At 50.4% G+C, this 27,129-nt stretch overlaps 2 protein-coding genes and 1 long non-coding RNA gene across 7 annotated transcripts in view; 2 read left to right on the top strand and 1 right to left on the bottom strand.

Annotated features, from left to right (window-relative positions):
- The window catches only part of LOC306815332 (olfactory receptor 14A16-like), a gene marked incomplete at its 3' end in the record, with an annotated part of 252,560 nt that overhangs the window by 122,107 nt on the left and 103,324 nt on the right, over positions 1–27,129 (top strand). The gene's annotated exons all lie outside the window — the stretch shown is intronic.
- Positions 5,342–6,186, top strand: LOC306815340. Its single transcript, XR_013777382.1, has 3 exons — positions 5,342–5,415; positions 5,988–6,023; positions 6,148–6,186. It is a non-coding gene; the product is annotated as an uncharacterized lncRNA (long non-coding RNA).
- On the bottom strand, positions 17,060–20,861 carry LOC306815338 (olfactory receptor 14J1-like). Of its 5 annotated transcripts, none has more exons than XM_079331919.1 (2): positions 20,699–20,861; positions 17,060–18,034 (listed from the first exon to the last, which is right to left on the bottom strand). In XM_079331919.1, exon 2 carries the CDS (start codon positions 18,009–18,011, stop codon positions 17,079–17,081), a length of 933 nt encoding a protein of 310 aa, XP_079188045.1. In that variant the 5' UTR covers positions 18,012–18,034; positions 20,699–20,861; the 3' UTR covers positions 17,060–17,078. The 5 variants fall into 5 exon arrangements, with proteins under 5 accessions (XP_079188045.1, XP_079188046.1, XP_079188044.1 ...); XM_079331920.1 differs by lacking the exon at positions 20,699–20,861 and adding an exon at positions 20,239–20,304; XM_079331918.1 differs by lacking the exon at positions 20,699–20,861 and adding an exon at positions 19,547–19,594.

Here is a 27,129-nt window from a genome sequence, read left to right as displayed (position 1 = left end):
GCCGCTCCCTTCCCCCTTTGGGCTGAGAGCCGCCCGCATGGTCCTGTCCTTCTGCTTCCCAGTCCCCGCAGGTTGCCCCTCCCTGGACATCCCTGCGGCACCGAGCCCGCATTTTTTCGTGGTCCCGTCCCCCTCCCCTCTGTCCCCCAGGCCCGGGGAGTCGCCTGCAGCGCCCTCCCGCCTTCTGGGGTCAGGGTTTCTGAAGGGGTAAATTACAAAAATGTATGTCCTGCAACTCACTTGGAAATATTTCTAACTTAATTTTTCCCCTGGCCTTGCTGATGGCAAGGCCCTTGCTGAACCACCTGCTGCTGGCAAGGCAGTCATAAACTTCCCTCCCCCAGCTCATAGCTAGGTGAGAATCCTTCCCCAGTCTCTGAGGAACTTTAATTGCTTTCTCTGCCTGCTGATAGCAAGGCAGCCGTAAACCTCCCACCCCCTGCTCATGGCTAGGTGGGAATCCTATGATGCGTCTGATTCTGAACCATCTTACCCAAAAGCAATCCGTCCAAAATTGATTCGGAGGTTCCTGAAACCGACCAGCAGTGCACAGGAGCGAGGCTTCCCGGGACACCTCCTCTCCGATATGCGTCTGCAACTCGGCTTTTCTTGGCAGAGGGCCAGAAATCTCTTCCACAGTCCTCTTTAACAGCGTGCCTCTTCTGAAGCTCGGTCTTCTGGGGATCTGTACCTGCCTTTGCAGGCTACAAGGATCCACCAGGGCCCGTGCCAAATGTCTCTGCCTGGGGGGAGGTCTCCTCCATCTCTGTGCATCTTCTTGAACTTGCCCTTCTGGGGGTCTGCACCCACTTTTGTGGGCTGCAGCACATCCAGAGACGACAAATGTCACTGTCCACCCAGGAGGATGCCAGATGTCACTGCCCACCCAGGGATGCTAGGTGCCCCAGTCTGGGGTTTCTCCTTTGCCCCGAGATCACCCCAGAGGGTCATGAAGTGGTTCAAATTCTGGTTTTCTCTGAAGCCACCGAAGAGAGATTGCCGGAGACGGTTTGCTCTTTTTCTAGGGATTGTTTATTGTTTCATATCTCAGGGACTTTTTGCCTGGCCAGCAGCGGTCTGCTCAGTCTGGCATCCATGGTGGAATCTGCCTGGTGAAGGCAGGGCTTATCTTATGTAGTTTGTACTATGTGTTACATGTTTACAAAATGTTCCCAATACAGTATGGTTTTATTAAATGGCCCAGCCCTGACCCCATCCAATCTAAAAGCGCCAACGTGTCACCCAATATGGATGACATGGAGAAGAAGGAGTAAAAGGTGTCCACCCCCCAAATTCTCCATCTTGGCCACGTGTCCCTTATCATAAACATTCCCAATAGTCTATTTATCTACGTTCTAGCAATCTAATTTACACTTTACTAATTTTGGTATCTTGTTTCCATTCCCTCTGGGTTTGCAATTTTCCTCAGGGGTTAGAATTCAGTGCCTGAGACACCAGGGTCTCACTCAGAAGATTTTGAGACCCTTGCCGGAAGAGGTTGGGACCCCCAAGGAGGCCGGGGGTATGCCCTGGGCTCCCACAGAACCCCACAACACCCTGCAATGGAGGATTCTCCTTGCCTCTGCCAGGTTCTCCTTCTTCATTTCTGGCCTGTGTGCTCCTGGCTTGAGCTCCCCACCATGGTCATTCCTGGTGGTGGGGAGGGGGAGTGAGGATTTCAGTGCCAATGTGGGAGGTGCCAGCAGGGTCAGAGATGTGTGGAGGTGACAGTGATTGAGTGATGGGATGTGCAGATGGACACAGGAACAAGATAACACCTCTGAGAGAAACCTCTTGGAGATTTGGGGTATTTTTCTTTGTAAAATGAATACAGACAAAGAGCAAAGCTTTGCTCAAAGGGTTTATTGATTATTCAGGGGAAATGGCCCAGGGCTCAAAGGGTTCAGAGGGTTCCTCCAGGGGTGATCATCTCCTAGAGCTCTCCTTGGCCAAAGTTCCTAAATTAGGACCCTGCAGACACTTCCTGAATTCCTCTCCAAGGTGATTAGGAGCTTTGGTGCTTAGGAACATTGGCCAGCACACCAATGACATCCCAGCTCTTGTCCATCTGGTCAAGAATCCCCACAGAGACACTCTGCTCTCTCATCCATGGGGCACAAAGCAAAAAAATTCCAGAGGAAAATCTTCCCCCATGGGCATTGTGGCTCTTGGTGCAAGTTCTAGAGCAAACAGTCAAGGCAGTGGCCTGAAATGTTTTCCCAGTTGACCCAAAATACCTCTCTGATGCATCCACAGCAGAGAGAAACCAGAAATATTCACTAAAGTCCCGGAATGTCAAACAGGAATCAAAGCCATGGACAGCTCTCAGGAACCACTTCACAGGGGATTTTCACCTCTCGGATGCCCAAGATGTCTGAATGTCTTCCTGCTGCCTCAGGCTCTGGGTAAACAGGGCTTATCAGAGATGCTGACTGGGGACCAACATCCTTCCCCTACCTGGGCACCTCTGTTTGCCCAATTTGATCCCAGTAATTGCCTGGGGACAAATATCTGCTCCCCATATCCCAGAGATGAGAGAGCAGAGTGTCTCTGTGGGGGATTCTTGACCAGATGGACAAGAGCTGGGATGTCATTGGTGTGCTGGCCAATGTTCCTAAGCACCAAAGCTCCTAATCACCTTGGAGAGGAATTCAGGAAGTGTCTGCAGGGTCCTAATTTAGGAACTTTGGCCAAGGAGAGCTCTAGGCTGCCTTGGAGATCTGTGCCAGTTGGAGATGGCACTGGACGGGCACTTACCATGTGCAACAGCCTGAGGAGAACGAGCTGGACACACACGGATGTTCCCAGTATGGGTAGAGTGATCCCCCATTTTCAGAGAACCCCGTGAGAGGGTTCCTTTCTCTCTGGGGGCTGTGTCAGCTCTCCAGGATCTGTCCCTACAGTTTGACTCTACACTCGTGCCAGTCCTTCAGGATGAATGAGTTTCCCCTCTTCTATCGGTGGTGTCTTCTGCATAAATAATTTGCAAGAGGATTCTCAGCACAGGAAAGACTCAGAACTCACAGAGCTGTTCCAGAGGAGGACACCAAGACTCTCTGAGGGCTGGAGCACCTCTGTGACAGAGACAGGCAGAGAGAGCTGGGACTGCTCAGCCTGGAAAAGAAAAGGCTGTGGGGAGACCTCGTTGCAACCTTTCAGGACTCCAAGGCACCTCCTAGGAAGCAGGAAATCTTCTGGAATGTCCTGGAATGTCAAACAGGAATCACAGCCATGGACAGCCCTCAGGAACCACTTCTCAGGGGATTTTCATTTCTTGGATGCCCGAGATGTCTGAATGTCTTCCTGATGCCTCAGGCTCTGGGCAAACAGGGCTTATCAGAGATGCTGGCTGGGGACCAACATCCTTCCCCTGCATGGGCACCTCTGTTTGCCCAATTTGATTCCAGTGGCTGCCTGGGGACAAACACCTGCTCCCCTACATCCCTGGGGATGGGCACATCCTGCTCTAGGCCATTGCTGGACTTGGTTCAGGGCACTACAGAGACATTGTGTGGGGACAAGAGCTTCAGGGAGCTGCAGCCTACTGCAGCCAGGGACAGTGCTAGAGAGGGGGCCTTGTTGGGGATGGAGTCCCTGGCACGCCCAGTGTGTGGCAGTTGTGCAGAGCAGGACGCAGGTGCTCTGGGTGGCCACAGTGGCTCTGGGTTCAGCACCAGGGCAGGGGATATTCCTGTCTGGACTCTGCTCTGGGGCAGGGAAAAGGGACTGGTTTGGGAAAGGGAAATGGAGTGGCCTGGCTGTGAGAATAGGCCCACCTGAGCAATTCCCAAAGCCTCAGCCTTGTCCTCAGGTGATCAGCATTGCCCAGAGTTCCCAGTGTCTCCAGTGACTGCAGATCCCAATCACCTGCCTGCCCTTGACTCAAAGTCCTCCCACATTCCTATTTGCCCTGATTCCTGATGCCCCAGGAAGAGGAGTCAGTGCCCACTACTGTTTCCTCAAAGTGCTAGAGCAGGAATAGCGGCAATTCTTCTTGGATTCAATGGGTTTGGGGATGGGGTCAGCCCTGGGCTGTCCCACAGGGAAGGCTATAGGAGGGAATGGGCAGCAGGGGATGGGGGAATCAAAGCCATGGACAGCCCTCAGGAACCACTTCACAGGGGATTTTCACCTCTCGGATGCCCAAGATTTCTGAATGTCTTCCTGCTGCCTCAGGCTCTGGGTAAACAGGGCTTATCAGAGATGCTGGCTGGGGACCAACATCCTTCCCCTACCTGGGCACCTCTGTTTGCCCAATTTGATCCCAATGGGTGCTCTAGGAGAAGTGCCCACTTCTCCATGTCCCAGGGATGGGCATATCCTGCTCAGGGCCACTGCTGGCCTTGGTTCAGGGCATTGCAGAGACCCTGTGTGGGGACAAGGGCCTTGGGGAGCTGTGGGCAAGACCCAGGCAGGGACAGTTCTAGAGTTGGAGCCTTGTTGGGGATGGGGTCCCTGGCAGCCCCCGTGTGTGGCAGCTGTGCAGAGCAGGACCCAGGTGCTCTGGGAGGGTTTATTGGCTGCAGGTGTGACAGGATGAGGGTCAGCCTCAGGTCAGGGGATATTGCCACCTGGACTCTACCCTGGGGCTGAAGATGGGACCAGTTTGAGCCATGCAGGGAAAGTGAAATAATGGGGTGGTCTGAATGGGGGAAGCGCCACACCTGAGCAATTCCCCAAGCCTCAGCCTTGTCTTCAGGTGGTCATCATTTCCCAGTTCTCCCCAGTGTCTCCAGTGTCTGGAGATCCAAATCACCTTGATGTTTCCCAGGTTGTTGACACCCCTGTCCTATCATGTCTCAGTTTTCCAAGATTCTGGAGTCTTGTTGTTCCAAGAAGAGGGGTCAGTCCATCTGCTTTTTCCCCATGGGGCAGGATGGGGAACAGTGACAATTCTGCTTAGACAGTCTGGGTGAGTGGCTGGTGTCAGCTCTGGGATGCCTTGAAGGAAAAACCCTTGGAGAGGAGGGGTACCAGGAGATGGGGGGTGTTGCCCAAGGGGGCTGTTGGAGGATGGATTGTGTTGGAGTGGGGGTTGTCCCCACAGGGTCCCCAGCAGCCTTTGGATCCCTGCCTGCCTCCATTGGTCCCCCGGGTGCCTGGTCCCTTCCAGGGGCAGCTGCCCCATGCAGGAAGCTGGGGGTATGCAGGGAGGGGGCTGGATCAGTGCCATGGATGGGATAGATTCTGTGCCAGGGCCAGGCTTGTGGCCATGACTGGGGACTGTGCCAAGCCGGGCTTTGGCCTGGGGGCTGTCAGGGAGGGTGGAGGGAGGAGTCCTGGCAGGGATAAATGTGCTCCTGCCCTGCTGCAGCCTCAGTCAGTGCTGTCCATAGCAAGAGGAAGATGAAGGTGGCTGTGCTCAGCGTGGCCCTGCTCTTCTCCATCCTGCTGTGTACCCCGGCACAGGCCAAGGTGAGGCACCAGCCAAACGCTGTCCCCACACCCTGCCCTTGGTCGCCTCCCATCCCACACTCTGGGTCCCTTCAGAAATTCCCTCCCTGCTCCCTCCTCTGTGTCCTCTCCAGGGTCCCCAAATGCCTCCCACTGACCATGCCCAAGGTCTTTGCTTCCATGTGCCCCCTCAATCCTTTGCCTTTCTTCCTGACCAAAGCAGCAGGGTCCCCTTCAACAATTCCCTGACTCACCCCCCTTCCCAAATCCTCTCTGGGTCCTGCCTCTTTTGTCCCCACCCATCCTCGTTATTCTGTCCCCCACCAGCCCCTTCCTTGCACCCCATGTCCCTACCCTGCAATTTCTTTCTCCTCCCCTTTACCTTACACCGAGCCCCTTTCCAGCCCCAGCCCTGTCCCTTGGGCCCTCCACTGACCCCAGTTCAATGTCTTTGGGTCTCTCCCCACCTCAAAAAGATCTCCTTGGAGGCCCTGAAATCCCACCCCATCGTCCCCACCCTGCTCCCTGCACCCCTGTGCCCCCACAGCCACACAGGGTCCAATCCAGACCAAGCTTTTGTTCTCCTTTTCCAGGCGCTCCTGGAAGGAACCCAAGATGATCTCCAGGAGGTGAGTGGTGTGCTGGGATTGGAGGGCATCCCCTCTGGGAATTTGGGGGTAGCTGTGTCCGCCTATCCCTTGCTGGCACAGGGGCCTTCCCAGTGCCCAGCAAAGTCTCCTGTTCTCTCTGCAGATTGATTTAGACAATGTTGTGAACCTGGAGACGCCTCTGGTGCGTACCATGAGTTCTGCCCATGTCAGACCCTCCCCTTGCGCGGCCAGCACACCCCAGACCATCCCAGTTTGTCCCAGCACAGACCATTGCACCCCTTCTGACACCCTAGACAACTCCCCTTCCCCACAGATCCTCCCCAGAGAACCTATTTCCCAGGCCCCATTGTATTCCCACCCCTGTTCCCCCAGCATCCCCTGGGGGCTTCTGGGCAGGAGCACAGCAGCTCCTGCCCCCCATTGCTCCCTGCAGAACCCCTTTCCCCAAGGACCCCGTGCTTTTGCCCACATTCCAGTGCAGCCCAGTGCCCCCAGTGTGTCTCTAATGCTGTGTTTGTCCCCAGCCCCCAGTTGTTGAAAAGCTGGAGGCTGTTCTGCGGCAGAAGCGCCTGGCTGCCTCTCTGGGTGCCTAGGTGAGCTGTGCCTGCAGGGAGAGGGGTGGGGACAGGGCCCCTCTCCTATGCCAGTGGGCACCAGAGGTCACATTCTGGGTTTTGATTTTTAGGATTGCAAGTTATGGGGACACCGGTGTCCTGATTCCCTCTGGCGGCATGAGGAGATGATCACCCCTGGAGGAACCCTCTGAACCCTTTGAGCCCTGGGCCATTTCCCCTGAATAATCAATAAACCCTTTGAGCAAAGCTTTGCTCTTTGTCTGTATTCATTTTACAAAGAAAAATACCCCAAATCTCCAAGAGGTTTCTCTCAGAGGTGTTATCTTGTTCCTGTGTCCATCTGCACATCCCATCACTCAATCACTGTCACCTCCACACATCTCTGACCCTGCTGGCACCTCCCACATTGGCACTGAAATCCTCACTCCCCCTCCCCACCACCAGGAATGACCATGGTGGGGAGCTCAAGCCAGGAGCACACAGGCCAGAAATGAAGAAGGAGAACCTGGCAGAGGCAAGGAGAATCCTCCATTGCAGGGTGTTGTGGGGTTCTGTGGGAGCCCAGGGCATACCCCCGGCCTCTTTGGGGGTCTCAAACCAACACGGCAAGGGTCTCAAAAACTCCTGAGTGAGACCCTGGTGTCTCAGGCGTTGAATTCTAACCCCTGAGGGAAATTGCAAACCCAGAGGGAATGGAAACAAGCTATCAAAATTAGTAAAGTGTAAATTAGATTGCTAGAATGTAGATAAATAGACTTTTGGGAATGTTTATGATAAGGGACACGTGGCCAAGATGGAGAATTTGGGGGGTGAACACCTTTTACTCCTTCTTCTCCATGTCATCCATATTGGGTGACACGTTGGCGCTTTTAGATTGGATGGGGTCAGGGCTGGACCATTTAATAAAATTGTATTGTATTGGGAACATTTTGTAAACATGTAACACATAGTACAAACTACATAAAATAAGCCCTGCCTTCACCAGGCAGATTCCACCCTGGATGCCAGACTGAGCAGACCGCTGCTGGCCAAGTAAAAGGTCCCTGAGATAAGATATAATAAACAATCCTTGAAACAAGAGAAAACCGTCTCCGGCAATCACTCTTCAGCTACTTCAGAGAGAACCAGGGTTTGGACCACCTCATATCTCTCTGAGGTGATCTCGGGTCTAAGGAGAAACTTCAGAATGGGACATCTGGCATCCCTGGGTGGGTATTGACATCTGGCATTCCTCTGGGTGGGCATTGACATCTGGCATCTCTGGGTGGTCACTTTCAGCCCACAAAGGTGGTTGCGGACCCCTGGACCCTGACACTTGTCATCCCTCTGGATTGGCATTGCAGCCTGCAAAGGCAGGTACCGACCCTCAGAAGGGCAAGCTCAACTAGATGCACAGAGATGGAGGAGACCCCCTCAGGCAGAGACATTTGGCACGGACCCTGGTGTATCTATGTAGCCTGCAAAGGCAGTTACAGACCCCCAGACGACCGAGCTTCAGAAGAGGCACGCTGATGAAGAGGACTGGGGAAGAGATTTCTGGCCCTCTGCCAAGAAAAGCCAAGTTCCAGACGCGAGTCAGAGAGGAGGTGTCCCGGGAAGCCTCGCTCCTGTGCACTGCTGGTCGGTTTCAGGAACCTCCAAATCGATTTTGGACGAATTGGTTGGTTTAGAATCAGGCTCATCATAGGATTCCCACCTAACCATGAGCAGGGGGTGGGAGGTTTATGGCTGCCTTGCTATCAGCAGGCAGAGAAAGCAATTGAAGTCCCTCAGAGACTGGGGAAGGATTCTCACCTAGCCATGAGCTGGGGGAGGGAAGTTTATGACTGCCTTGCCAGCAGCAGGTGGTTCAGGAAAGGCCTTGCCAACAGCAAGGTCGGGGAAAAATTAAGTTAGAATTATTTCCAAGTGAGTTAGAAAACTTAGATTATTGCTATTTTGCCTCTTCAGAAATCCTGACCCCAGAAGGTGGGAGGGCATTACAGGCAACTCCCTGGGCCATGGAGGACAGAGGGGAGGGGGACAGGACCGCGAAAAAGCAGGGAAAAGCGCGGGCTTGGGGATGTCCGGGGATAGGCAACCTGCGGCGGCAACCGGGACGCAGAAAAGCGGGAAGTATGAAAAGGCACTGACAGACCTGCCTCCACCTGTTAGGAATGCTGGGGGACGAGGTGAATGCCCTGTTTCAGGGAAACCTGAGATATCCACATTAGAACTGGCAGATTCTAATGGGGAAAGAAATTTATGCTTTTTAAAGTCAAAGGAGAAAACATTAACAACTTTTGAGCAATTGCAGGCAGCTGCTGAGACAGAGCCAGTCCGGACACAGCCCGTTCAAACCCACGGCGCAGCAGCGTGAGGTCACAGCTCTGGGACTCACCGAGGGAGGGGGGTGCAGCCGCCTGGTTCCCAGAGGCTCCGGCAGCACCCCCGCTGCTCTGCCCTGCCTGCACAGACCCAGTGCTGCAGAGGGGAGGAGGGATGGGGGATGGAGAGATGCCAAGAGCTGCTTTTTACCTATATTGTGGAGAACAAACAGAGCAAGGGAACATGATAACGAACTCACTTTTATTTTCAGTTCTTGTATGTTAAACTAAAGGTGTTTCTTTTTTATTGTTGTTAAAAAAAGACGCAGAAATTTTAAGAATTGTGAAAGTATTTTAATAGTATTAGGTATTTTAATAATTGAAGGTATAATAAGGTATTTTGTATTTTATTTGAATACATATCATCTATATTTATGTTATTGTTCAGATATGAATAGACATTTATCTAAATGTCAACATTGAGTTTTAATTTTCCTGTAGTTAATTGTTTTAAAGAAGCCAGTTTATAATATTTGCAATACAGTCAATATAAATCAATAGATTTTGAGTTAGATTTTAGAATTTAAATTTAATTTCTGTATTTAATTTTAAAAACACTGCAATAAGATTGTATGAATTCTGTATAACAGAACAATTTTGTGTTCCGTTTCATTGTTTAATCTGAAATCTTTCAATATTTTAAGTAAGTTTTGGAAAGCCTCCAGACGTGTCCTTGAATCAAATGTATGAAGATAATCAGCTAAGTTGTGAAATTAATGTTTCTTTGTTTTCCTTTTATTAATTCTCTCTTTTATTTTGGCAGGTCTTCTGTGACCTGGCACTGTGCTATCTTATGGTTTTGAATATTTTGCAGAATTCCAGAAAATTATTTGAGCTTCATTCTCAGAACAAATTCCTAGTGTTTTGGTTTTCCTGAGTTGCTATCACAGAAGCACTGCAGTGTCTTGCCATGCTCAAAGTATCTTAACCTAAATAAGAATTTTAGAGAAAACAAGTTGTTAGAGGAATTTGATTTATTTTTGAAATGTTTAATTGTATCTTTGTTGTTAAGAGTTGTGGTTTTTTTCTTTAATAAGAAGATGTCAGGGAGTTCTCTTCCAATTAGAATTTAGGCTCTGGCCAAGCCTTGATTCTAACTGAAAGAGAAATTGTGTAAACCCAGGTGTTTTCTGCATCAAAATAATATTCGAGTCGTTTGAATTGGCAATTTGACTTATCAATATAACAGCTGAAGCTGACTTTGAAGTGAATTTGGTGCTCATTTTCCGGAGATGACCATCTAATTCCTCATTGAATCAAGGTTTGTGATCTGTCTGCAGACTCTGAGGTGATGACACAGTTTTTTTTAAATTGATGATTATTTAATATTGTAAATGTATGTCTGTTGTTTAAAGCATTGTTAATTATTCTATTGTGTTTATTTGCAGAAGATTGTAAACTTTGGGTTTGTTTCTTTTGTTATGTAATAGTTGAAATAATAGTTGAACGGAAAATTCTCCAGTTTTGATCAAAAATTTAGAGACAGAGAAAGTTGAAAAGCTTTCAAAGTAAGCATTTGGGGGAAGGGTTCTGCTTGTGTCTCCACAGAGAGCGGACGGATATGGAAGCCAGTGAGATATGTGAGGCAATGTCCGGCCAAGACGCGAGCAGATGCCAGTCCTGGAAGTGAAGAAGGGAGCTCGCAGACGGAATCAAGGACAAAGGATGTGAACTTCTCTTCAAACAAGATATAAAAGACTTAAGGACTGACAGTGAAACATGAATATTTATATGCTGTTGTATCTTTTGTCAACTATGTCAGGTAACAAAGCAGATTTACCAGTGATGCAGCCAAGGGAGAAAGTTTGGGAAAATTTAGCACAGACAGTGGGGTTGGACACAATTTGTTTGAGACATTCCAGGCTAAAAAAGCGATTTTCAATATGTCTGGTGGGACTGCCAGTGAAAGAATGGCCCATTCTAGAGGGCATCCCTTCATGAGAGATGCGAGTTGTGACAACTCCTGTGAATGGATGGCATGTGTGGGTTCAATTTCTCCCTGTGGTCTTTTTCAAACCTGAAGAATTACAAATTTTTGGTTCGACAATGGACTTTTGAATTGTGTTTAGTGTTTCGGGAGTGACAAAGAACTAAACAATGGTTGTTACTCCAAATCAGAATGTATATAGCAATTATACTGTAGTCTCAAACAAACCATCCTTCCGAGTTCTAGCACAGTTATCGTGGCTGGATGGTCTGTTTGACTCTTGATCTTTCTCCTTTATGGAAGGAAATTTTGAAAGTAGGTTGTATATATTAGTGGGACTTGTTGCTATTCTCATTGCTTTGCCGTACATCATCCCGTGCATTCAGCACGCCATGAACAAAGCTGTGAAAAGAGTGGTTTTGGTGCAAACAATGGGCGGAGATGTGGGAGCCCAGGGCATAACCCTGGCCTCCTTGGGGGTCTCAAAACCCCCCTGGCGAGGGTCTCAAAAACTCCTGAGTGAGACCCTGGTGTCTCAGGTGCTGAATTCTAACCCCTGGGGGAAGTTGTCAGCACAAGGAGAATGGAAACAGGTCACCAAAATTAGTAAAGTGTAAATTAGATTTTTAGAACATAGATAAATAGATTTTATGGAATGTTTATGATAAGGGACACGTGGCCAAGATGGAGAATTTGGGGGGTGGACACCTTTTACTCCTTCTTCTCCATGTCATCCATATTGGGTGACACGTTGGCACTTTTGGATTGGATGGAGTCAGGGCTGGACCATTAATAAAATTGTATTGTATTGGGAAAATTTTATGAACATGTAATACGTAGTACAAACTATATAAGATAAGCCCTGCCTTCACCAGGCAGATTCCACAATGGATGCCAGGCTGAGTAGACTGCTGCTGGCCAGGCAAAAAGTCCCTGAGTTAAGAAGTAATAAACAATCCTTGGAACAAGAGAAAACCGTCTCCGGCAATGTTTCTTTGGCTGCTTCAGAAAAAAAACAGGGTTTGAATCACTTCATGTCCTTCTGAGGTGATCTCGGGGCAAAGGAGAAACCTCAGACTGGGATACTCTGTAACTATTTTGTCTTTCTTTCTGTGTCTTCTGTTTGTGTCTTCCAAATTTTGAGGAAGGGGGATTGCTAGGCAGGGCCATCAGCTGCTGAGGTCCTGCCTGCTTCCCCCTCCCCCTAGAGTGTCCAGACTGGCCCATGGTGTGGCTGGAATGTTGCCCCTGATGAGTTTTTCCAGAAACCCCAGGCAAGGGGGACAGGGAGCCATTGGCCCATGGATGCAGCCTCTGAGTTCGAGCCTGGCTGTTGATATCCTGCCCCCCTCCCAGAGCAGCCCCTGCCCTTCTGGCCTTGGCCCCTGCTATCCTGGCCCAGGCCCCCAGTGCAGCCACTGAAAAAGTTTCCATCGTAAAATAACTCTGGACTGTGGCCCAGGAGAGATCACTTGACCATCTGCAGGCCTGGCAAATTATGAACTCCTTAACTGAAGTAACTCTTTAACTAAATGAGACTTGCAGACACTTTGTTGTCTCTCCTGAGTGAAAGAACAGGACCAAGCTGAAGATAGGCACAGAAACAGCATGAAAACACCAAGGTCAGACAAAAGGAAGAGTCAGGTCTCAGATGACAGAAGGAGGTGAGTCATGGACTGAAATTTCTCTGTTTTTAAGCCATGGAGAAGAGACTCTTGCTTCCCTATAACTCAGAGAAAATGCATTATGAGCAGGATGAAATGTTTTAACTGTAGACATGAGCAGAGGGGTTTTTGCTAAAGAAAGTAGATACTGAAATGGCTGTGATCCCATGAGAAATTTGAATAGAGAGGAGAGAGATGAAGATCCCTGCTGTCCCCCAGGGAAGAGAAGAAGAAAGAACTCTGCTTTCTAAGATGAAAAGAGCTTTTGTTTGAATTATTATAATCTTTAAAGTGTGCCCCATAAGTTGATAGGTCCTCACAATTAGATTTGGGATAACTGTGAGTCAAGGAAGGGATTTCCACACAGTGATCCGATTTATGTTCTCCTGAATGGCTGATTCACTGTGACATAGAGGCCAGAAGAAAAGTGTTTTCTTGTGGAGAAATCTCCACAGACTGAAGAGAAGTTCTCCACATCCAAGTAAATTGGTGAATAGCTATTTTTAGTAATGGCAAACTGACTGATCTGTTTCTGTATGTTATCAGTGTGAAAGAAAAGACGTTGTTGGGGGAAGAGTAGCGTTCTGAAAGTATTATTCTGAGGGTTTTTTTCATACTTTCTTTGTGCCCTTTAAAGTTTGAGCTTGTTTGGCCTTCCTCATAATCCTATCTCACAGCAGTAAATGTGTAAAAAATTCTAGTGGAAGCACTGGCAATTTGACCAAGGCTAAATCCATGGCAAACATAAAATAGAACTCTTCTTTCTTGAGCTCTTCAGTTCAGGATTTCAGTGACAAAGGCTCATAAAATGTCTTCAAAACACCCAAACAAGAAATGCCCTTGAGAATAATTTAAGTTTTCAATTCTTCTGTGGTAAGTTAGACGGATTTCAGAAGCGTATTCAAAGTGAATATGCTGTATATTATACTGAAAGAATTGCAGAGAGAAATGTTTTGTCCTGTTAAGTTTTCTTTTCATATTTATAGATTGATACCAGCAATGTCCAATTCATATTGACCTCCTGCACCTTCTAATGCAGTCTGAATAGGTATGAAAATCAAGACCCTTCATGGCTGACAATCAATAACACTTTGTCTCCACACAATCCCCAACATTTCTACCATCCAACCCCTGGAATTCCAATGGATCAGGAATGGTGCAGCTAGCAGGACCAAGGCAGTGATTCTTCCCCTGCACTTGGCAGGGGGTTGGGCAGCACCATGAGTGCTATGTCCAGTTCTGGGCCCCCAATTTAGGAAGGACATGGAGGTGTTGGAGTGTGTCCAGAGAAGAGCAACAAGGCTGGTGAGGGGTGTGGAACAAAAGTAATGAGAAGAGCAGCTGAGGGAACTGGGGATATTTATCCTGGAGAAGAGGAGGCTCAGGTGAGACCTCATCACTCTCTACAACTCCCTGACAGGAGGGTGCAGACAGGTAAAGGTGAGGTTCTTCCGTCAGGGAACAGTGAAAGGACAAAACCACACAGTCATGACATGTACTAGGGTAGTTTTAGGTTGGACATTAGGAAATATTCTTGAATAAAATAGTGACTGGGCATTGGAATGGGCTGCCCAGGGAGGTGGGTGAGTCACCATCCCTGGAAGTGTTTCAGGATAGACTAGATGTGGCACTGACTACCATGCTCAGGGTGGCAAGCTGGTGCTGGGTCACAGGTTGGACTTGATGGCTCTCCAAGGTCTTTTCCAGTCTGGGTGATTCTGTGATGATTGTGTTATTGCAAGGCCCTGGGAAAGCAAGGGGCCATTGTGACACTGCAGGGCCTTGTGGAACTCACAGGACCAGAGTGACACTATGAACAACATGGCACACAGAACCAAGGGGCCACTGTGACACTGTGGGGCTACATGGAAGCAAGGAGTGCATTGTGACACTCTGGGTCCTCATGGAACCACAGAGGCCACTGTGACACTGCAGGGCCTTGTGGGACCATGCAGAGCATTGTGACAGAGCAGGACCTTGTTTAATGATGGGGCCATTGTGCCACTGCAGGGCCCCATGGAACCAAGGGGGCAGTGTTGCTCCTCATGGGACGAAGGAAACATGTTTGACACTGTGGTGCCCCTTGAAACAAAGAGGCCATTGTGACACTATGGAACCAAGGAGAGCATTATTGCACTGTGAGACCTCATGGAACCAAGGATCCACTGTGAACACTGCAGGGCCTTGGGGGACCAAGGCACCATTGTGACACTGTGGGGCCCAGGGATCCACTGTGCTGACACTTTGGAGCCCAAGGATCTGAGGGACTTTGTGATGCCAAGGGCTCCCAAGGAAGCAAAGGGATATTGTGACACTGGGAGGCCTCATGGAATAATGGAGACCATTTTGGCAATCTAAGGTCTCGTGTTACCCAGGTGACACCAAGTTGGCTGGGAGTCCAACCTCCCTTGACACTTAGACAGGCTGGATAAAGGGCCCAAATCCAATAAGGTGAGGTTTAACAAGACCAAGAGCTGGGTCCTGCACTTTGGCCACAACAACCCCTGAAGTGCTCCAGGCTGGGGACAGGGTGGCTGGATAGAATCAAGGCAGAGAGGGACCTAGGGACACTGATGGACTGCAGGCTGGACATGAGCCAGCAGTATGCCCTGGTGGCCAAGAAGGCCTAAGGCACTTGGCCTGGATCAGGAATGATGTGGCCAGCAGGACCAGGGCAGTGATTCTTCCCCTGTGCTCGCTAGTGGTTGGGCAGCACCTCCAATGATGTCTCCAGTTCTGGGACCCCACATTTAAGAAGGACATGGAGGGGATGGACTGTGTCCAGAGAAGGGCAACACGGCTGGTGAGGGGTCTGGAACACAAGTCCTGTGAGGAATCGCTGAGGGAGCTGAGGTTGTTTATCTTGGACAAGAGGAGCCTCAGGAGAGACAAGGTGGTGTCAGGGCACAGGTCAGACTTGATGTTCTCCAAGGTCTTTTGCAGCCTGGCTGATTTTGTGATTCTCTGAAACCACCCTGGAGCAGTTTCAGGATGAGCCCTGGGCCTCCTCTTCAGAAGGTCCAGCAGCCCAGTTCCCTCAGCTTCTCCTCACAGCCTCAAAGCCCATCCTGTCAGTCCTGCAGAGCCTCTCCAGCCTCTCCTCACTGCCCAGAACAGGGAGCCCCAGACCCAGACACAGCAGCCCAGATGTGCCCCCCTGGCCTGTGGTGCCTCTGGCAAGGGAGCAGCACGAGACACTGCAGGAGGCTGCAGACAATTCCTGAAGCACTTGTAGGATGATCCTGCTTTCCATGGGAAGTTCCCATGGTGCCAGCTGAAGAACTGAAAACGGGGTCCAGAGAAGAAAGGACAAACAGGGATGGGCTGTATACAGGGGAGGTTAGAATAATGGGCAAGAGGAAGAAATGGGGAGCTAAAAAGAGTAAAGAAAACAAAGGTCAAGTAAAGGAAATGCTCAGAGCTGTGTGAGTGTGGCTGCCAGGCAGCTCTGGATCTGAGCAACAACATCTGCAGTGGGACAGGAAAATCACAGCTCATGGAAACAAACTTTCTGGCCGACTGCAGAGGCCACAACAAACCTGAGTGGTTTCCCTCACATTCCCCAGCTCTTCCTAGTGGCATTTGTGCTCACTCAGCTCCATCTCCCCACAGCAGCACCATGGGGGTGCTGATGCCTGCTCTGTGCAGTGCAAACAGGGGGTCTTGAGTCAGTGCTGCCGTGTCTGTGCCTGCAAGGATGCAGCACCTGTGTCAGCTGGGGGAGAGGCCAGGGCTGCAGAGGGGGGATGTTGTTGGCAGGTGCATGAGGAGGCTCTGGGACGCTGCCCTGGGCTGTCCACCACAGTGGGGATGGATCAGCCCCTGCTCTGCTGCTCCTTGCCAGGGTCTCCCCCTTGCAGGGACCTTGCAGAGCACCAGCCATGCTGTTTGCCCCCAGCCTGCCCACGGCCAGCCTAGGGCTGCTCACAGGGGTTTTCTCTGCTCAGCATTGGCCTGGCCAAGTGTTGTGGAGAGAGCCTGGCCAAGGAGCCTGGAGCCCCCAGGCCCTGCCCTGAGGCATCAGCGCTGCCCCAGCAGTGCCCATGGCCTGTCCCTGCTGCAGCCCTGGCACTGCCACCCCCAGGGCTGTGCCTGGCCCCGAGAGCACTGAGGCCCTGCAGCAACACGAGGGGCAGGAGGGCAATGGGGCAGTGGCACAGAAGCAGCATTGGCAACACCAAATGCTGCTGCTGCTGCTGGGCACAGCTGCTGTGCCAGCACTGATCAGCCCCAGCTCTGCACACAGACATTGCTGCTGCAGCTCCAGAGGAGGGAACAAAAGGGTCATCTCTGGAGAAAACTTGGCTGGGAGAGAAATCCTTCAGTGTGTTTAAAGCCATGAAGACTGCAACCCTTTATTGACACATTTTCTGGCCACAGCGAAGATGGAGAAACATAATGAGCAATGGAACACAGAGTGGCTCTTTTTATGGACAGTATGATAAAACTAAAACAAAGGAAAAATAACCCCACAACCAAACCAAGAAGAAGTATCAAAGACGGCTGTTATTACAAGTGATTTTCAGAAACTGGCTAGCAGTTTAATGTTCCTGAAAGCAGCCAGTCATCAGTGTCCACACTGCAGCCTTGAGCTCCTGGTTCCTCAAGCTGTAGATGAGGGGGTTCAGGGCTGGAGGCATCACTGAGTACAGAACTGACAGGGACAGATTCAGGGATAGGGAGGAGATGGAGAAGGGCTTCAAGTGGGCAAATGTGCCAGTGCTGAGGAACAGGGACACCACAGCCAGGTGAGGGAGGCAGGTGGAAAAGGCTCTGTGCTGTCCCTGCTCAGAAGGGATCCTCAGCACAGCCCTGAAGATCTGCACATAGGAGAAAACCATGAACACAAAACAGCCAAGTGCTAAGAAAGTAGTAAAAGTAGAAGCCCCAAATTTCCGGAGGTAGGAGTGTGAACAGGAGAGCTTGAGGATCTGGGGGATTTCACAGAAGAACTGGCCCAGGACATTGCCCTGGCACAGGGGCAGGGAAAATGCATTGGCTGTGTGCAGCAGAGCATTGAGAAAGCCACTGGCCCAGGCAGCTGCTGCCATGTGGGCACAAGCTCTGCTGCCCAGGAGGGTCCCATAGTGCAGGGGTTTGCAGATGGACACGTAGCGGTCATAGCACATGATGGTCAGAAGGGAATACTCTGTTCCAAGGAAGAATATATACAGAAAGAGCTGTGCAGCACATCCTGAGTAGGAGATGTTCCTGGTGTCCCAGAGGGAATTGTGCATAGCTTTGGGCACAGTGGTGCAGATGCAGCCCAGGTCGGTGAGGGCCAGGTTGAGCAGGAAGAAGAACATGGGGGTGTGCAGGTGGTGGCTGCAGGCTACGGCGCTGATGATGAGGCCGTTGGCCAGGAGGGCAGCCAGGGAGATGCCCAGGAAGAGGCAGAAGTGCAGGAGCTGCAGCTGCCGTGTGTCTGCCAATGGCAGCAGGAGGAAGTGGCTGATGGAGCTGCTGTTGGACATTTGCTGTCTCTGGACATGGGGACCTGTTCATAGATAAAGGACAGTGACTAGTCAGCTGAGGCTGCTTTGAGCCAAACCTGCACCATTCTCTGTAGATTCCTACTGCGGCTAACCCACCCTTGTTCCTGCTCTGGGAAAAACTTTACCCAGGTCCCTGACTGAGCTGAAGTTGTGTTGTCTGAGTGTGCCAGGAGCAGCCAGGCCATTGCATAGAGGCTCTTGAGGAGCCATCCCTGCCCTGCTGCCCTGGGTTTATGGCTGTGTGGCAGAGGGACAAGGCTGGATATTTAGGATTTGCCAGTGGAATCACTCCTAATGCAGAAAGGCTTGGTAGCTACTGCATTCACAAATCAAAAGGATGGCAGGAGTTGGTATTAGGATTTGTTTTCCTACCCACATGATTGCTGGTTCTCTGAGGATAGAAATCCCCAGCATTTCTGCTGCACTCACAGTTTGCCAGTGAGAGATCTGAGAGGGAGAAGATTCCCTGTGGCTCAGGGTAAGGTGAGGGGCTGGATGGGCTTGTTCTCAACTGCCCTGGGTTTGCACTTTTGGCTGGAATCAGAGCACAGTCACACTTCTGTATCACCCTGGGATAACCAAACTCTGCTGAGAGCAGAGGAATCCCTGAATGGCTGACCTTCTTTAATGGTCTCTGAGCAACACCTCAGTACCCCCTTCTGCCAAGAACACTCACCATTCCCTTGGCAAACCCAACAGCATTTCCTCAGCTGTGGCATCTCTGCACTTCCCCTTGGGACACTCAGAGAACTCTGAGAGGCTCTGGCACAGATTTGCACCAAGGAGGGCAGCTCAGAGCTTGGAAGAACACAGCAAGGAGACTCCCAGGTGTGTCCATGATGGGATCTCAGGGAGGAGGCTCAGCTCATTCCCCTTTCCCATGCACTGCTCTGCCCTCAGCCCCACAGGTCACAGGGAAGCTTGGACACCCCATTCCCATGGACACCCCTGCCTGGCAGGAATCCCAAGGGCAGTGCCTGACTCAGTGCTGCAAACCCAGAGCCTCCCTGAGAGCTGCAGTTTACAATGACAGTATCAGAGGAGTGCAGAAACAAGAGAAGATGTTGTGGTGCTGTGCCTGGGAGGGCAGGGCAGAGACAGCCGGGCACTCAGGGCAGTGTTCCCATACCCAGCTGTGCACGGCACCTTCCACACACCAACAGTGCCCTCCTGCCCCCAGCATTGCTCTCTTCAGCCCCCTCTCCTTCCCCGAGCATCTCCCTGGGCCTGGATATTTCCCTCCTGAGAGCCCTGCCAGGCTTACAGAGCCCATCCCACCCTCTGTGCCCTCACCTGTCCCACACAAACCTGCCTGTCTGCAGAGCCCTGCTGGGGCAGGGTCTCTCTGCAGGTGGGCAATGGCAGCTCAGGAGAGCCCTGCTGGGCCCTGCAAAGGGGATGTTGGTGCTGCCCGGGGCTGGAGAGTGGCTGAAGGGCCTTTAGGAGGCACCCAGCAGAGAGACTGACCACACCAAGTTAAAAAACTGGAGTCTCTGTAAATGTTCAAACATTACTTTGATGATCCTGTGTGTCCCTTTCAACTCAGAATATTCTATGATTCTCTGAGTACAATTCCTGTTCTGCTTCCCTCATCCTTCTGGTGTCTGTTTGTTCGTCTATAATCAAAAGAGAATAAAAAAACCTTGCAAGAGTGTTACAATGGTAAAGTACAAAACAGATTGTTATTGGAAGCTTCCAGGTGTCCCAGTGGGAATGTGGCACACCTAGCCCCAATTCCAACAATGCATTAAGGTTGTTTAACTAGGATATTTAACAGGAACATCCAATAGGAGATTTGGTTTCCCCTGTTACACACCCCTGGGTCAACTCATTGGAGTAGTTCCAAAGGATTCCTTGCCCCTATTTTTCTATGACTGCTCACATTCTGCTTAAAAAACAAAACTAAACAAAACAATGTTCTTCTTGTAGGTCCTTTTCCTGATAATAAGACTAGACATTATTTCAGGAATGTATTTAGAAGGTCAGCTTATTGTTCAAAAAATCTAAAAGAAAGGTTAGGAGGTGTACTAGAGATATTAAAAGATTGTAGTTATATAAGGATATAATAATAGTTTTACAGAATTACAAGACTAGGAAAAAAGTATAAAAAGCAAAAATCTTTTTGTCTGTCCCATCCTTCTCTAAGGAGGAAATTGAAAACACTCTCAAGAAATCTCCTGATCTTTACAAGCAATACCAGGCTCACCTTCTTTTGGGAAGTGCTCTCCAGAGCTGTGCCCAGGCTGGTCTGGAGCTGGGAGCAGCCCTGCCCCACCCAGCACCTCCAGCAGCAGCACCTGCCCTGCTCAGGGTCACTCCTTGTCCCCACAGCTTCTCCCCAGTGCTGGGAGTAGCTCCCCGGGCTGGCTGAGAACTGCCCCTGGCAGCAGAGTCCCTGCCCCAGCACAGAGCCCTGGGCTGCAGGACCCTGCTCTGCAGGACAGCCCTGGGCACCCCTGGCTGCAGCCCTGGCTGCTCAGCCCTGCAGCAGAGCCTGGACACAGGGAGCTGCCTGGGGCTGTGCCTCGGGTGCTGCAGCAGGGAAACCCAGCCCTGCCCAGGGCCACATCCCCTGCACTGCAGCAGCTCTGAGAGTCCTCCTGGAAGGTTCTGAAAGCTGTGGCATGTGCCAGCTTCAGGAGATCCCTGCAGGAACTGCAGCTTACCTTCCCACAGCCAGAGAGTGACTGTTCCAAACACTGTGAGGATTTCTGCTCTAGTGAGCCCTCATTGAGCTCTGCTCTGTGCTCCCAGCCCAGGCTGAGTTTAACCTCTCTGTGCCTCTGTGCTGTGCACGGGGTAGCTGCAGGCAAAGCCCCAGCCCTGCTGGGCTGTTCACAGGAGCTGCTCCTGGGCAGAGCTGTCTCTCTGCAGTGCTGCCCTTGCCAGGAGCTGCCTCTGTGCTGGAGCCTGGCCCAGCTCAGCGGCACAGACACAGCACAAGGACTTTAATGACACTCTTGGGGGTTGGGGATGTATCCCTGAACATCAGTCCCTGAGAGGGAGCTGAAGAAACCTCTCAAGAACTCCAAGCCAGAATCAAACTTCAAAGTTTCTGAAAGTTTTAATGGATCCCACTGAGGGACACAACTGAGAAAGTGTCCCCAGGTTCCAGTCATAGGAGGAAATTGGAGGCAGAGATGACAGATGGGAACAAAGAGAAGACAAGTCTTGGAGCCCTGGGGGACAGCAGGGTCTGTGCCACCAAGGGCTCTGAGGAGACACCTTGTCCTGAGCCACTGGGGCCTCCTGGCACAGCCCCAGCAAGGCTGGGCACTGTCGCCCCATGTCTTGCCCTCAGCATCCCCCCCACATCCCAGTGGTCTCAGGGATCTGCTGGGACCAGTCCCTGGGGAGCCTTGGTCAGGAATGGCCCTGGCGGCTCCTTCATGCTCCCAGGGACTGCAGGTTTTTTAGAGGACTTTGGGTTTTGCTTTTGCCTGGGAGTCTCTCAAAGCTTTGTGGAATCATTTCCTCCAATTATCTGTTTTAATTAGTCTCTAGAGAGCCTTTCTCAGTAACAACACTCAGTGGGACTCAATGCTTCAAGGTACTTCAGATTTTTTAAGGTACTTTCCTTTTTCCTTTCCTCTCCAAGTCTCAGAAGTTTTTGGGCAATCATGGCCTTCAATTCTCTCCACCAAACAGTCCATGAGGAGCCTGTGTTGGTGATGGACCTCAATGGGACCCATTAATGCTTTGAGACATTTTGGGTTTTTCTTCTGACTTTGAAATCTGGAGAGGTTTGTGCAATCTCCTCTCAGGCCCTGAGGTTCCAGGGCTCAGCACCAAATGCACCACGGGGCTCATTGGGATCAAGCAAGTCCTGACAAACCATGGCTCTGCCTTGATTTCCCTCTGGTCTAGTGCTGTTCATTAGGAAGGTTTGCTGCTGCAGTTATGGAGAAATACTTCAAAGAGTTTCTAAGAAATATGTATTCCTATTTTAAATGGTGTCTTTCATTACTGTTTCTTTTTAGAGCAGAGGTGATTGCAGCATTCTGTGACTGATACTGATCCAGGGTCTCTCCTTAGGAGGTCTGGCCTGCTCAAAGCACAAGCTGTGCCTTGAGGTCTGACCCAGTGTGGAAAACCTTGCTCCATATTCCCCAACCCCATCCTGTCTGTTCTCACTCAACTGGGACCTGCTTTGCTGGCTGCACTCAGGCAAAGAGGGGTTTTCATCCTTTTGCCTTTTTGAAGCAATCAAAAGCTCCTGATTTTTCCCAATTACAAACAGACACCCTCCTTAAGTGTGTGCCAAGCCCAAAGTGCCACCAAGGAGGTTTCTCTTCCCAAGGTTGAACCATGCAAGATCTGTATTAGACCATTGGATTCCTTGGTTTCATGAGCCCTTCTTGTGTCACCACGGACTTGGGTTCTGTGAGGCTCTGTAGTGTCACAATTGATGTTTGGTTACATGGGGCCCCACAATGTCACAGGGTTTCCTTAGTTCTGTGAGTTTCTGTGGTGTCACAATGGATGTTTGGTTCTATGTGCCCCACAGTGTCACAGGTGTCTTCTTTTTTCCTGTGGTAAACAACAGCAAACCCCACTGGCAAATCCAAATGCCTGGGAAGAAAGAGAAATGGGGACATTTGGAGTGATGACTTTTGTCTTCCCAGGGCACAGTGCCGTGGGGTGGGGCCCCACTGTCCTGGAGATGGTTGAACATCACCCTGGCCATGGAAGGGGGAAGAGGCAACAACCTCTGTCCATGGAACTACAACAGCAGAGAGGTCAGGCCAAAGGCTGGGCTTAACAGACTGTCACCAGCACAGGAAACATCAGTGTGAGAGGAAAGATGTGCGCTAATGTATTTGCAAATCATTAGGTGGGTGAAGGGATAGATGTTAAGTCCTTTGAAATGAGTGGTAATGTTTCTACTGACTTTCGGCAGCAGGTTTGTTACTGGGCCCAGACAGTTTGGCTCCTGAAACAGACAAGGGTCTTTCACAAGGCTGAACTCCTGAACTTCAGGGGGAAATGCCAGGTTCAAGGGGGCATACGGGGTAGGTGGGTCAGGAAGGTTGTACCTTCCTAGTGCCTTGGCCAGCCAGGAAAGGAAAAGGCCACGTGCAGCTGGGAGTTTTGGATAAAATGAGGCTGCGCCTTCTGAAACCTGGAGAGAGAAAACCCTGCGGGCGTGTGCCCCGATGAACTCTCCCCCTTTTTTCAAATTATGTTGAAGTACTCCTCTGTCTTCTTAATGGACATAAACCTCTTGTCTTTAGGGATTTTCCTGACAGTGAAAACATGGAATCTCATGGAACAAGGTGTCCACAGTTTCACAGCGCAGCCTCATAGAGCTAGGGAACCCATTGTGTCACGGTGGGAACACATGGATCAAAGGCTCCACAGTGGCACAGTGGTGTCTTTCCTGTTGCAACCAGCATGGAACAAAGGCTCCCTAATGACACTTCAGGGCCTTATGGAATGCAAGACATCACCACAATGGAATGGAGACTCATGGAACCAAGAGCCCACTGTTTCACAGCCAGGCCTCATGGAATGCTGGAGACCATTGTGTTGCAATGGAAACTCATGGCACAAAGGCTCCACTGTGACCCAGCAGGGCCTCATGGAATCCAAGACACCATTGTGATGCAATGGAAGTGCATGGAACCAAGGCTTCATTGTGACAAACCTAGGGCTGATGGAACCAAAGAGACCACTGTGGTGTAATAGAACCTCAAGGAACCAAGGGTTCCTTGTTTAATTGTCAACATATCAGGCTCTCATAAAACTAAGGAGAACATTGTGACCCAATGGATTCTCATGAAACCAAGGCCCGGTTCTGACAAAGCATGGCCGGAGGGAAACCCAGTGCCACTGGGACATGTCCAGCCTTGGAGGAAGTGAGTGTCCATTGTGACACAGCACAGCCTTGTGAATCACAGGAGAGCACAGTGACACCATGGGATCTTGGGGAGCCAAGTGTCAATTGTAAAGTGGAGACCCATGAAAGCCAGGAGACCATTGTGACACTGTGGAGTCACATGGAAGCAAATGTCCACTGTTTCATGTTGCAGCATCCCAGAGCACGGGAGATAGTTGTAACACAATGGAAAAATGTGGAACAAAAGCTCCATAGTGAAAACAGGGCCTCATGGAATTCAAGAGACCGTTGTGATAGAATGGAAACTCATAGACTCAAGAGTCCACTGTTTCACTGTGCCTTATGCAACCAAGAAGACCATTGTGGTGCAATGGCACCTCAAGGAAAGAAGGGTCCGTTGTAAGACCAAGGCTATACTTTGACCAAGTGGGGCCTCATGGCACACAGGTGCCACTGGGACATTGCCAGACCCAGAGAAAACAAGGCTGCATTATTGCACACCAAGGCCTCATGGCACCCAGGATAGCACTGTGACACAAGGCAGTCTGGGGAAATCAAGTGTCAACTGGAAACACTGTGGGGCCTCATGGAAGCCAGGTGCTACTTGGACATTGCTAGGGCATGTGGAACTCAGTGAGCATTGTGACACAGCACAGCCTCATGAAACTCAGCAGACCATTGGGACAACCTGGAATCTCACAGATTCAAGGCTCTTCTTCACCAAAGTGGGGTGTCATGGGACTAGAGGTGCCTCTGGGACTGCCACATCTTGCAGAATCCAGTATCCACTATGACACAGCACAGCCTTACGGAAACATGGGGACCATCGTGACTAAATGGAATCTCATGGAAGCAATTTCAATTGTGAGCACAGCATGGCTTCATGGAACCCAGGGGCAAGTGGGACCGAGCCACGGCTCATGGAAGCAAGGGACCATTGAGATACAGAGGGGCCTCTTGAAACCTAGGAGAATATTGTGGGACAATGGAATCTGATGGAGCCAAGTGTCAGTTGTCAAAACAGCAGGGTCTCATGGAACCCAAGTGACCACTGTAACTCCATGGAATCTCATGGAACAAACTGTCACTTGTAACACAGCAGGGTGTCATGGAACACAGGTGCCACTGGGACATTGCCACTGCTCATGGAACCAAGTGTCCATTAGGACACAACTGGGCCTAACGGATCCACCAAGAGCACAGCTCTTTATTGTCACAGTCTGTGGGTCACATTGAAGTTGGAGAGTAACAAAAAGATATATGGCGCATACAGTGACATTTCCTTGTGGACAGTACTGAAAAATTGAAACCAAGGAAAGTAAAGAACAAACCACCAAATGTTGCCTCTAGTAGTTGCTTGGGGTGAAGGTGAGTAAAGGAGCAGGAAAGGCCTTTGTGAGGGTTTTACAAAGATGTTTATTTCAGCTACTGGTCAGCATTGTCCAGAGTTAGGGGAACAAAGGCTAAGGGGCTTGTGGGGGGGTTCAGGTTTTGTCATGGGATAAGAAGGCGGGGAAATCATTAGGGACCAATTGCCAAGGGGCAGGGGGTGCTCGAGGGTGGGGTTAGGGTGACAAGGCCAACAGGTGAACAGAGCGGGGGTGACCGAAAGGCTGAGTGACAGGGAGAGGGCACAGGGAGCTTCTTTAATGGGGAATGCCTTTCTGTGTCTCCACAACTCCCCTTTTCTTTGTTATTTAAAAAGGCTTTTTTAAAGGATTTTAAAATTAAATGTAAAACTAAGGTAACTAAAAAACACAAAACGACAAAAACAAACAAAAGCATTCAAAGCAAACCAATTTTTAAAATGCAAGCTATTTCTTGAGTTCTCAGTATTTGAACAGATTTTTGAAGCATTTGGGAACTGGTAGGAAGGAAGGTGAAGTTTTTTCAGCACGGCTTGTCAGGAAACTGAGTAAGGAAGGGGATCCTTTAGCATGGACTGGAACTTTGGTGGGTTTGATTGAGCTTGTATGAGGTAGAATGGGGATAGGGTACCTGTTGAAACTTTAAATAGAAATCATTAATTTTGAAGAAAAAACAAAGATTCTTGCCTTGGGAGATTTTTCTTTCTTCTCTCCCTCCCATATCATCCCCCGCTTTGTATTAAAACGGAACTTTGGGAAAACAGATTGGCAGCTGGGTAGCAAAGGTAGGGAGAAGCATGGCAGTGGGAGGGAGACTGTGGAGCGGAAAGGGGGTTAGGAATTTTAGGGAACATAAAGAAAGGGTAATGAGATTTGGGGAAATTTTGAAAGGACTTATTTTGTGGATGAAAAAAGGGGAAAGTAGGAAGGAAGTAGGGAAGCAATAGGGATTGGTGGAAAGCACATATTTGTTTGGCAGGTTTTGCAAATGGAGGAATAGACTTTCGGCTCCAGGACAGCTGACTGGTGTTTTGTGCTGTTTTTGCTTTTGGTTTGCTGCTGTAACTTGAAGGCTTTGATGTGTGAAGGACAAGGTTTTCTAGTAGCTGAATTGTAGCTGCAGTTTGGTGCATGAATGCTTCCCTGCACTGGGAATTTACCAGGCCCTGTAACATTTGCTGCCTGAAGGCCCTTTTTCCTTTGTACTATGTCAAATTCCACTTATTCTCCACCTCCTACACTGGGGAGACATTTTCTAGGGTTATTTTTTTTTTATTGCAGTTTGATGAACAAACACATCTTCTTTGGTATCATTTCGAGTGATGAATCCGTATCTATTTTTTACAGTGAACCATTTGACAGTTCATAACACTTTTTTAGCAATGATGTTTTTAGTTTTGCTGGTGAGTTTGTGCTTGTGTCTGTGCTGTTGGACGTGCTGGTGTCAGAGGGGCTGTTTTTGTTGTGGGTTGGCAGCGGCAGAGCTTGAGAAGTGTGAGCTGCTCTGTGCTGGGGGTGCCGTGCGCGCCGGCGGGGCTGAGTGTGCGGGATCCAGCCAACGGGGGCTGCCCGCGGGGCAAGGGGTGCGTGGGTCTCCACGGGGAACAGGGGGTGTGTGGGGCTCCATGGGGGGCAGGGGGTGCATGGGGCTGCCCGCGGGGCAGAGGGTGCATGGGGCTCCATGGGGGGCAGGGGGTGCGTGGGGGTCCACGGGGGGCAGGCGGAGAGCGGGGCGGGGTGTGTGGGTGGTGAGTGGGGGCCGCTTTTGCCGCTTCTCTTTTCGGTGGCAGGGAGGAAGCGGCATGGTGGCCGTGCTGGCGATGAGGCGCTGCTGCTGCTGCTGCTGCTGCTGCTGCTGCTGCTGCTGCTGCTGCTGCTGCTGGGGCTGTCG

The sequence above is a fragment of the Erithacus rubecula genome (assembly GCF_903797595.1).
Source record: "Erithacus rubecula genome assembly, contig: scaffold_115_arrow_ctg1, whole genome shotgun sequence".
NCBI classification, from domain to species: domain Eukaryota; kingdom Metazoa; phylum Chordata; class Aves; order Passeriformes; family Muscicapidae; genus Erithacus; species Erithacus rubecula.
Note: the sequence above shows the minus strand (reverse complement) of the source record. Positions and strands in the feature narration are given on the sequence as shown.